The sequence below is a fragment of the Amblyomma maculatum genome, chromosome 2 (genome assembly GCF_055883805.1).
Source record: "Amblyomma maculatum isolate TAMU_Amacu chromosome 2, ASM5588380v1, whole genome shotgun sequence".
Taxonomy (NCBI): Eukaryota; Metazoa; Arthropoda; class Arachnida; order Ixodida; family Ixodidae; genus Amblyomma; species Amblyomma maculatum.
Genome location: NC_139345.1, coordinates 23606224 through 23618327, shown reverse-complemented (window position 1 = coordinate 23618327; position 12104 = coordinate 23606224). Strand labels below are relative to the sequence as shown.

General features: G+C 43.0%; 1 protein-coding gene across 2 annotated transcripts; it reads left to right on the top strand.

Annotated features, from left to right (window-relative positions):
- The first annotated feature begins 56 nt into the window (after window positions 1-56).
- Window positions 57-11628, top strand: MBD-like (methyl-CpG-binding domain protein 2). Of its 2 annotated transcripts, none has more exons than XM_084593455.1 (6): window positions 57-510; window positions 6497-6794; window positions 8145-8235; window positions 8808-8962; window positions 10660-10821; window positions 11474-11628. In XM_084593455.1, exons 1-5 carry the CDS (start codon window positions 407-409, stop codon window positions 10756-10758), a joined length of 747 nt encoding a protein of 248 aa, XP_084449581.1. In that variant the 5' UTR covers window positions 57-406; the 3' UTR covers window positions 10759-10821; window positions 11474-11628. The 2 variants fall into 2 exon arrangements, with proteins under 2 accessions (XP_084449581.1, XP_084449582.1); XM_084593456.1 differs by having other exon boundaries at window positions 10660-10825; window positions 11474-11615.
- The last annotated feature ends 476 nt before the right edge of the window (window positions 11629-12104 follow it).

The window sequence follows — 12104 nt, the reverse complement described above, 5'->3', positions numbered from 1 at the left end:
ACCTTTTCAGTAGCAGCATGGCAACCTTGGGCGCGCTGTGCGCGGCGCATGCGCAATCAAGTTGCCCTCACGAGTCACAGCGGTCTGCAGTTGTTACAAAGCCTATGGGCCTATGCACCTGTACTGTGTGTTGGATTGTGTGTGTGGTTATGTGTGTCTCTCTGTAGGTTCGACCTAAAATCATCATTGGAGAAGGTAACGCACCTCTCCTAAGGTTTCATTGCTGTGCGGGTGTTTGCAACTTTTTGTCAGAGAAACGTGCATTTGTCTTGGCGTCTCGACGGTGGCCACTACGGACGAAATGAATGCTTGATCACCTGCCTGTCCGTCCCGATGCTGAAATCCTGCATTTTAAGGCAGTTTCTTCCTCGTTAACTGCTGATCTTCATCCGAGGCGTCCTAGAAGATGGCAAACCTCGAATGTCCGGCGTTGCCGAAGGGCTGGCGCCGGGAGGAAGTGATTCGGCGAGGCGGCCTCTCAGCAGGCAAAGTGGACGTCTACTACTACAGGTGAGGTTTTGTGTAGTATTTTTTGTAAATACACTCCCGCCGGTGGCATGCAGGTTTTTTTGCCCTACATGACGTTTGTTTTTTTATCTGTGGATTTATGCCCAAGGGGGATCGTGCTTTTCTTGGTTGTTACTGTCTCGGTTTCTATTCATCGACTGGGGAGGTTGAATTGAGTGAATTCAACCAGAAATAGCAGTGAGGTGTGGCGAAGAAAGTGTCTGCTGCCGTTAACGGTTGGTAGCTTCGATAGCTGTAAAATGCAACCTTAGGAGTTTTTTTTGTCTTTTCCATCCCACAGCTGTGGCCTAGACTAACATTGTGTGATGACCTCAACATTATTCTTGGTTACCTGAAAACCACGCAGGTAATCTGGCTCCCGAAGAAACTAAAAGGGGATTTATAGACGCCTGCTAGGAGTGCACCCGTGATGAGACTCTAATGTTGCACGCCACTACGGCGCCTCTCATAGCCTGAGTCGCTTTGCGACGTTAAACCCCACAAACCAACCAATCAACCATCCAACGTTGCACAGTTCAGTCAGTGTACTTTGCGAGGTTGATCCGCAGGAGAGATGTGAGCTGTGGCAAGCATGCCATTTCTCATGATTGCAGTTTTTCTCGTGCATAGCTTATTGGAACACAGACTTCTGGAGACAGAAGGCTTCTAACATCTTTTAGCGACCACATAGGTATTGGCGCATATCATCATGAGTATCATTGCACGAATGAGGTTGTTAACCACTTTTTTGGAAGGCTCATGGCACTTCTCAACATGAAGCGATGCATGCTGGGTAATCCGCCATGATGATGTCGTTGACAGCCGACGACGCAATACGACACTGCCACACTATAGCCTCGTCTACATGGTTGCATAGTGCGCGCAGACGATGCTGGCGCTACTGGACAGGCCGACTGCGGGTTCTTCGCGATTCCAAAAATATGTCTGCACGAATGCGAGAAGGCAAAGGATCCCTCTAGCAACGCCGACGCGAATGGCTCGCACAGGCCAACATACGCGAGATAAACACCAATCAGGGCAAGTTTCAAAAACTACTCGCCAGAGCTAGAAATCATAAATGTCGGCAATGTTGACGGTCGGCCAGGTCCAGACGCACAGTGTGGTCGGTCTCCTCGTGTAGCTTGAACAGGTCTGCGTCGCACTGCTTTGCATTTCTTCATAGCACACCCAATTTTTCGGGCACAGCGTCAACGCATGCATTCCTCAGGAATCCGCTGACAATTGCACGCACGTAAGAGCAGTGCACGAAAAGCCGCGTGTTTGCTTGGTGGACCGTCGAAAACGTCAAGGGACTTGCTTAACTTAGCCTGGCTGCGCTGCCCGCCATCTGCCGCCAGCTACATCATCATCGCGGATTACCCAGCATACATCGCTTCATGCAAGCTCCCTATAGGTAGTTGAGGAGTCTTACACTTATTAGGTTCAGTCAGCATAAACTTGCCGTTGTGACCTGGGCTCCACAAGGCCCCTAGAAGCATGGGACATGGCTTATGCTCACACTGCATTGTGGGAGCTGCAAGGTAGAAATGCACCGACAGTATGAAGAACAAATTGTTTGGTACCTCTGGGTCAAACTCATGCGGAAACTGGCTGTTTGAAGGGCCACAATAGGCGCTCATAGTGAAGCCCTTCATGCTGGCAACAACATAGATCTCTGACTGGATTGTGGTGCTGTGGGCATCATAGAAGATAGTAGCAGTACTTTGGTTCATACTGTCACCTGGCTGTCTTCAGGAATACATGAAGCATCGGATACAATGATGCAGATTGTATTCCAGGACTCTGCAGATACCACACTGTTTCCTTGTGGTAATGTTTACCATTTTGTGAAATATCTAAGTTTACACGGGTTGCACTGCAGTTAGTGATACACTAGAGATGTTCAGAGCAAATTTCACTCTTTATGCTTCCCTGGTAGATGTACACGGTAGATGTACACTGTGGCTGCACAGCACCCCCAAAAAAGAGAATCAGAGTTTTCATACACCGTGCACAGCAGTTATTAAATGTGGCCATACTGCCAAGAGAAAAGGAATGTCTGCAATGCTAAGGTTCACAGCAACTCATGGGATGGCATCCTGCTAGTCAAGCTAGGTTAGAAGAGTTAACACCATGGCTATGGAGGAACCAGTGATCCAAGTAGCTGTTTGCTAATGTGTGTGTCTTATGGAATAGAATTGAAGTCGGCTGCCTGTATCCTTCTCAGCCAGTGGCATAACCAGAAATATTGTTATGAGGGTGTTGTGTGCCATTAGTAAGAAAAAAGGGAGGGTGAGGGGGAGATGGAGGGATGCAGCGCTCAAAGAAATTCAGGGGCATTCTAAACATCTCCCTTTGGCTGCGCCCTTGTTCTCAGCTACAACACACCACAACATTGACGTTGAAAATGGTGCTATTTTGCACCATTACAAAACTGCCAAAACATCCATGAGAAGACAAAAGTTGAGTCAGTGAGGAGCCAAGAAAGACGTGTGTAAGGCCAAGAAAGAAAAGAGCGAACAGCTTGGTGCCTATGCATTGTGCACTGTTTGAATTTCTTGTTGCCGCACTTGTACCTGAGGGGTAACAAAAACACATTAGAGGCGGCCATGCTACAACCATGAACAACTGTATAATGTTTTTCTTGCTAAAAACTCTATTACCAGCAAATCTGTTCTTGTTACCGCTCAGGTAGAAATAGGACAAAAAATTTGAACAGTAGAACATGTAGGGGCTGTGCCATTCACTTCTTTTTATTGTCATAATACATGACAAAAGCTGACAGTATTTGAAGCCAAGAAAACCAAAGGGGAAGGGGAATATTCCCCGCCACGGTGGTGCAGTTGTAAGACGCCAGGTTCGACCCCGACCTCCGCCGACTGCATTTCGATGGAGGCAAAACGGAGAAGCGTCGTGTGCTCTGAGATATCAGCACATGTTAAAGATCCCCAGGTAGTCGAAATTACTCTGGAGATCTCCACTACGGCTCCTCTTTCTCTCTTTCCACTTTCACTCCCACCTTCTTCCCTTCACTTAAGGTGTGGTTCAGGTGTCCACAGAGCAAGTGTGACAGATACTGCGCCTTTCCTTTCCTATGCACCAATTAATTATTAAGAGGAATATTGCTTTTATTTTAGAGGGCAGGGTGATATCTGAGCAGCAGAGGTGGTTGTTTCCCCTTCTACTACAGGCATTTACTAATTGTAATTTACTCGAAAGTGTTCACCAGCATCGCAATTTTAAGGAGCACAGACATCAAGTTTTGGTTGTATTTTTCATTTTTCTAATGGTACATACCAAACCTCGGCGGTGATGCAGGCATTGCGAAATCAGGGGGTAGACAAGCCATACGTGAAAGTGCTGGAAGATATATATAGTGGCTGCACAGCAACCATAGTTCTGCATAGAGAAAGTAACAAAATTCCCATAAAGAAAGGTGTTAGGCAAGGAGACACAATCTCCCCAGTAATATTCACAGCTTGCTTAGAGGAAGTATTCAGAGACTTGGAATGGGAGCAGTTAGGGATAAGGGCAGATGGAGAATACCTCAGTAATCTGCAATTTGCTGATGACATTGCCTTGCTAAGCAACTCGGGGGATGAACTGCAAATAATGATTGATGACCTAGACAGGAAAAGTAGAAAGGTAGGCTTGAAAATCAATATGCAGAAGACTAAGGTAATGTTCAACAGCCTCGGGAAGGAACAGCAGTTTACATTAGGTAGCGAAATACTGGAAGTAGTAGGCGAATATGTCTACTTAGGACAGGTAGTAACCGCAGATCCGGACCACGAAAAGGAAATAACAAGAAGAATACGATTGGGATGGGGCGCATTTGGCAAGCACTCGCAGATTATGACTAGCAGCTTACCGGTATCACTCAAGAGGAAAGTATACAATAGTTGCATCTTGCCTGTACTCACCTATGGGGCTGAAACGTGGAGGCTAACCAAGAGAGTTCTACTTAAGTTGAGGACAACCCAGAGAGCTATGGAACGAAAAATGGTAGGGGTAACATTAAGAGATAGAAAGCGTGCAGAGTGGGTCAGAGAAATAACTCAAGTTACCGACATTCTAGTAGAAATTAAGAAGAAATGGACATGGGCAGGACATGTAGTGCGAAGAGAGGATAACCGATGGTCGCTGAGGGTAACAAACTGGATTCCAAGGGAAGGAAAGCGTAGCAGGGGGCGGCAGAAAGTTAGGTGGGCGGATGAGATTAAGAAGTTCGCAGGGGTCAAGTGGATGCAGCTAGTACAAAACCGGGTTAAGTGGAGAAATATGGGAGAGGCCTTCGCCCTGCAGTGGGCATAATCAGGTTGATGATGATGATGAATGGTACATAAGCTATTACTATACTCAAATCACCATATTTTTCGCTGTGAGTGCTAATTAATTTATAATTGTAACTTTTTCTCTTACCTGGTTCTATTTCGTTTTCAACAGCAGAATGATGGCTGTGGTGTCAAAATTCAGCCTAGGTCATGTGAGAAATGGAAAGAAGTGAACTATAATCATGGCTTTCTCACTCATTATGGTTGTTATTGAGACAGACTGATGTTTTCATGAATTAAAATGCCAAATGAACAATTAAATCGCAATTTTTTAATCTTTCACTTAACCTAGACTCAACTTTCACATCGTAGTCATCGCTAGACTATTGGAACCAAATATTTGAGGAAAGGAATTTGATTATAAATTATTTAGTGGCTGTAGGCAAATAGCATGTAATGATCTGTGCATAGTAATGCCACCTAGGACGTGGAAAAAAGCACCAGTGTGAGAACCTTCTTGGGTTTCCTTTGGCATCAAGGCTGCTGGAACTAAAACTGTCCCTGTGCTGTGAGCAGAGTAGGATGGATGTAAGAAGCCAAGAGCATTTGAAAGACCGTGCGACTCTTTCAAAGACTTGGATGTAACGCCTGTGCACTCTTTAAGCCATGTGATGTTAATTGGAATGAATTCAACCTTTATTTTCAGGAAACCTGATCTGCAAACTGTTTGAGAAATTGAAAAATTAGGATGACCCAAAATGCCTAATAAACTTAGTGCTTTTGTAGTCATGGTTGTGGTTTGTGGTTAGCAGTGTTTAACGTCCCAAAGCGACTCAGGCTATGAAAGAAGCCACAGTGGAGGACTCCGGAAATTTCGACAACCTGGGGTTCTTTAACATGCACGGACATCGCACAACACATGGTCGATTAGGGAAATTTAAAAAATTAGGGTGTCCCAAAATATCTATTATCTTAGTGCCTTTGTAGCCATGAAAAGCAAGTAAATTTACCTGCAATCCTGATTTGGCAGTATTTTTTTATTAATATCTGAAAATGAAAATCTTGCAGCGATGTGTTGTTTAAATTGCTGCCATATTTATTGCTGGTAAGTATCAGAGCAAATGTGTTAGGTTGTACATTTTGTTGCAAAATGGTACTGAATAGCAAAGGTGGTTCTAAATGTACTTGTAAACCATGATAAGTGTACATGCAAGCTGCTGCTAAAAGCTGTGAAAGCAGCAGGAATTGCAACATTTTGCTATGAAAGAGAACCAAACAAGGAATAGAGAGAACCCTAGTTCGCAAGAAAGGCAAACATTTAGACAAGGGGACTTGTCTTCATCTGGGTGCCGCAATAATCACTAGCAGGGTTTATATTCGCTTTTGCTTCCAAAGAAAGGGAGAAGGGGAAGTGGAATTGCAGGGCAAGGAATGAAATAATGTTTCCTTGGGAATGAATTTTTATGAACATGGTGGAAGAAAATGAAGCACGTTTTGCTGTGTAATTTATTTCTCAAGCTTCTGCAGCACTTATCACTGTAATTAAATTCCCATTTGGTGATGTAATTATGATCACCTGATGACTTTTTTAGACTGAAGATGAAGTGTTTGCTGTTGGCTTTAATTTGTACTTGCCTCATTTGAGGATGGCATGCAGTTGTGAGCATCACGTGCATGGCAGTAATGTCTGTTTGTGTTTTATTTATTTATTTCAGTCCTGGAGGGAAGAAGTTTCGCAGCAAGCCTCAGCTGGCACGCTTCTTGGGTGATGCCCTCGACCTTAGCACTTTTGACTTCCGCACAGGAAAGATTAATTCTCTGCTGCTGCGCAAAAGCCGTAGGCAACGAGGAACCCAGTTTGACTACAGCAGAGGCATCCGCAATGATGCTTCTCTTGTGCCTCCTATCCGGCAGACAGCCTCCATTTTCAAGCAGCCTGTTACAGTAGTACGGTCACAGGAAGGCAAAGTGCGGTCTGACTTCAAGCATGGCCCTCCAGACAAACCGAAGCAGGTTGGTGCATGTTTACTGGTGTGCTGTTTCTATTACCTAAGATGTTGCTATAGCATGTGGTGTACTGTACTGGAACTGGCAGCTGTGAATGAGTGTTGAACAGTTGATCTGTAAAAGTTAGTAAAAGTCAGACTTTTTCCTGATTGTGAGAGGGAAAATTTTTTTGGAATAGGTTTGATGATTGGACCTCCTTTAATAGCTGATGCATAAACAGAATTGAAGCCTGATTTGAAATTTTTTAAATGTAGATTATACTGGGATGTACTTTGTAGCATTGTTTCGTGACAGAAAAGATTGTGCCATGCCCTAAAAAATGCCCTGCCTTGGTGGCTTAGTGGTTAAGGCGCATGACTACTGACCTGAGGACACTAGTTCTATCCCACCCGTAGTGGCAGCGTTTCAGTGGAGGTGAGACACAAGGCACTTGTGTACTGTGCGACGTCAGTACATGTTAAATAACTCGGTTGGTTGAAATTTCCACTGCCTTGCACTATGCCATCCCTCATAACCTCAGTTATTTTAAGACATTAAAAACCATAGGCCAATATGCAATATCAATTGCATACAACATACATCAATTGTATTTTCATTAACTTGATGTTTCGTCTTTTAGGTCTACAGATAATTTCGATTGTATGGGGTTCTTTAACAGTACATGGGCGCCTTTCTTTTCACCTCCATCGAAAAGTGGCCTTCCGATCCGGAATCAAACCTCCATTCTTGGGACCACCAGTCAAGCGCTCTAATCACTAAGCCACCATGGAAAGTTCATTGGCTAAATGCCCTGTATAAACAATGTTCAGCGTATGGTTGCATGCACTAGCGAGATGCCATTCCCATTTACCGCTGGCAGCATAATGCAAGTCGGGTAGGGTGCGGGATCACTTACCAACATGGGCTTTAGCTTGTTTCCCTTTCTTAGATTGCTGACCTTTTTTCCTCTAATACAACATCACTCAGGCACCTTGCCTTGGGAAGAAATGTTAAGACAGCTTAGCCTTTTAACATGTACATTTCTCCTTTTAATTTATTGCGCAGACCACTCTGCACTGCAAATCAATTTTAGTCCCTATACACCACTGTTTTTTTTTTTTCATATCATTAAACATTGCACCTAGCATATTTCATTGATCTGAGCTGACCTTTTACCGCGTGTTCGGTGCACTTTGACCCAAGATGCCCTTGAGTCATTAAAATAAATCCATCATCATCATCATTTTCCTATTCTTGATGCTGTATGCTCAGAATGCAGCCTGTGCATACTGCTTTTAACCATTGCACTATCTACTTATACATAATTTTTGAAATGTGCCTTGTTCTCACTAACTAGGAGCTCCTGGTTACTTTCAGCTGTTCTGGGAAAAACGTTTACAAGGCTTGCAGGCATGTGACCGTGACCAAGAAGCCCTTCAGAGCTTTGAGCTTCCTAGAAACATGAAAGGCAAGTGAGCTTTATTGCAGTGTTTTAACAGCAAAAATTGTGCAGCATGATATGAGTTGCTGTTCGAAGGCATGGAAATGGGCCCAGTGGCTACTAGCAGTGTGGTCAGCATCAACACTAGTGGTAAAATTTCTTTTGCTATTCTATATTATCGGGGTTATTTTCTGATGACATTCAAACTTTTCTCTGTTTCATGTGGGTTACTTTGCTCTCAGCAGAGTTTGGCTTCATTTCAGGAGACATAATTTTAGAGTAGAGGAGCATGCAAGCTGGCATTTGCTGCTGCTGGCAAAATACTTGGTTCTTTGCTGTGCACATATGTTGCTGAGCACATTGCATCGGGCTGACAGGGCTACACTGCCTTGTGGACTGCCACCATGGAAATAAGTGCTTTGTGGCATGGAAACGTAGAAATCTCACTAGACCTTAGCCAGAAGGTTGCACCTGTTTTAGAATAGCATTTGCTATGCTCCCATACTGTATGTGTCACACAGAGGACACATCAGAGGCAGCCAGTAGCAAGCTTGTTATTTTACATTGCACTGAGTAGGGTGATATGGCTTCCAATCCAGGTGTGGGTCCCAATGTGAGCCAGGAAACACTCCTGCGAAGCATAGCCACGGCACTGCATTTGAGTGCCCAACCGGTCACGGGGCAGACTGGTTCCCGCAGTGCACTGGATAAGCATCCGGGCATCTACCTTAACCCAGATCAGCCTTTGGTTCAGGTGAGCCCCTTCCTAGTGACTCACTCAGAAGGGTGCGCATGCTGCTGCCTGGAATATCTGCTTTGCTCAGCTGTTATTTTAAACTTTGCTTTGCTGCTTTTTCTGGCACACTCAGAATGAGTTTTTGGACCAGGACTCAAAAAAGCAGTGATGGGGGGGGGGGGGGGGGGGGGGGCAGGCTGCTAGCATATTTTTTTTCTGCACTGCTTTACTGCCCACATTTGTAGATCATTTGATATAACTTCTCTTTGCATGGCTTTCTTAATATTTTCTTTGTACATTTGAAGGAAGCCAACTGCCATTTAAACCAAAGTGTTCATGGGCTTGTAACGTTGATTGATATGAAATTAGCGCCATAATCACTTTGCTTGAAATATAATTGATTACATAATAGAAAAACAGCCACATGCTGGCTGTGCAGTTTAGAGTCCATGACCTCCGTATATTGCTTATGGTGCTCTACCAGCTGAGCTATGGCTGCAACTGTTGAACCTTCATCTTTTTTTTTTTTTTAGTATGATCTTGTGGCATGTGACCTAACCTTGAGAACGTTTACCAGTACAACTCTTATCCAAGATAGTGAATATAGAATATCCTGTAATATTGCAACTGGCATGAGGATCAAATGATGAGTCAGTAGCTGTGCAAGAAGCCTCTTTTTTTAACTCTGGCTTCAAGACTGCCTTAGCAGAGATCCTTAGTAAGCTAATGATCAGACAGGATGTGAGCATGAGGGGTTCATTATGTCACAAATTTGAAGGGGAAAAAAAAGCAAATAGTAGTAACTGAAATGAAGAAAAGCACAGGGATGGGTTTCTTTGTTATATATTTTATTGTTGAGTGGAAAATTAGGCTGACGACTCTTGTGTTGCTGTGTTGCATGTTGTATGGGCTGTTCGCTGAAAAATGTCAGTATACTATATATACTAATCATTGATATTGTGGGGCTCTTTAATAGAGTAGAGAATTCATGAATGTTAAGCCATGAAATCTCATTTTTAATTAGTGCAGCTTACTTTACTGAAAAGAAGCAAAGTTTCTCTTGAGTGGAGAAGTATTTGACATAGTGTAATGTATTTCTTGTTACCTAACTTACTATAGCCAATCATTTATACCTAAGTAGGGTGTTCTTACTTGATTTAGTCTCATATTCACTTCAGGTGCCAGTTATTATCTAAAGGAAGGAAAATGCTATTATTCTCATGTAGCATGTCAAAATTGTCCAGAAAAGATTGTTTTTCCTGATGCACAATTATGTCAATTTTGTCCTGGGTACATAACTCCTTATCGGGAGTCAACTCTAGTCTCACAGTCTCAATAGCAAATTTTTTATTCATGCACAGTTGCTGAATATGTATCAGAGCTACTATAGGACACACAGTCTTCCATCTTGAAAACTTTTTTTTTCTAGTGTCGTATATTGTTTGAAAAGTTGATGGAAAATATTTACTTGCTTGTCAGTGTCCACATTTGTGGGCATCATGCCATCTCTATGAGGACGTGACAGTGGTCAGGTCATGTGTACAAAATGTAGATGCAGCAGCTGGGGAGAAATTTTTCTGCGTCACTAATTACATAATTAATGAGCTCTAGCTACTTAATATAGCATTTGCATGTCTTCTGTTTTATCATGCATTCATTGATTTTTTTAGATCTTCACAGCCTGGCTTTACATTCAAGAATGTTTTGACTTTCAGGCTCTGAATGTTACGGATGAAGACATTCGTCGACAAGAAGAGCAAGTCCATCATGCCAGAAAAAAGCTGCAGGAAGCCCTGGCAAACTTGCCACCCTAGTTCGACATGTCGTTGAGCCACAGCTTTGCCAAGGGAACACTACAGCTTGTGGGAAGACTCATTGCAAGTTGTCTGCATTCGTAGTGCCTTCTTTTGTGTCTCTATGCGACATGTCCGCGAGCATTCACAAGCTGAATTCATTAAGTGTATTATATAATGAAGAAGGGTGCTCATTCGCTTTTGTCAGTTTGCATTTTTTTATGGCTTAGGAAAGAGCAATGGGCAGAGATTGGTACCTGTGCAATTTAATTAACATGAACAACTTCCATACACAAGTCTTCGAACAACACAGAGCGTTATTGAACTAATTTTAATGTTTTTGCATCTTTATGAGAACAATGAAACAGAAGTACTAATGGAAAGCCATCAATTTAAGTGTGCTGTTACTATTTAAGGTACAGCTAATAGTTGCGGACTGAGCTCCACTGGAATTTATCCCGACAGCACTGAAGAATCTGAATAGCAAACATTTAGTGTTTACTTGAGGCAGGACAATCTTGAGTGGTAGCACTTACTATTTGCAGTCAGGGGCATTTTAAAGCTATTCTGCATGCGACAACCAAACGTACAGAACTAGTGGCTTAGATTTGTATAAATTGACAGAACAGGTTTTGTTAAACAGGAGTTTAGTTGATATTAAATATTACATTGTGAATGGCTCACTGCAACTAGTAGTGTTTCAGTTTCATTTTGTCTTTTATTTCTTTCCTTCCAGGATGACGTGGCTGCAAAGAGTAATTCATGATAAGAAGCAAGTTGTGGCCAAAACTTATAACCATCAGCAGGACATTATCATCATCTCATAACTAATTGTAATAAAAGACATAAAGAGGCAGAACAGTTGTTTGTATTGCAGCTCTTGCAGTATTTTTACCATGAATGCTTTTGTTAAGCACCTCGGAGTAAACATATTGTATGAGTTTATTGCTAAAAGCTTCACTGTACGCTAAATGAGTATACCTGGTGATTTTTCACAGTTTACAGTTGAAAGAAAATATTCAACATTTGCAATGTGACAATATATTGCTCTTAAAGCTGCACACTTTGTAACACCATCTAGAGGGAGGTCTGTTTGGGAAGAAGGCAGAAACTTTGGCCCGAGGTATCATCTGACCTGCTAATCTGCAAGTTCGCCAGCCAACAGAGAGTGATGGAGCCTATGACTGACCAATGTCAAACCTTGACCTCTTATAGTGCTTTCACACTAAAACAAAAACCGTTGAAGCGGATTCAAACCGGTCATGTTCTTACACAGCTACTTGTGCTCATTGTGTGGCACCATGCTTGTGCTCATTGTAACCAGGTTTCAGTAGAGTAGAACATCCATCACTTGATGCAGCGGCTCC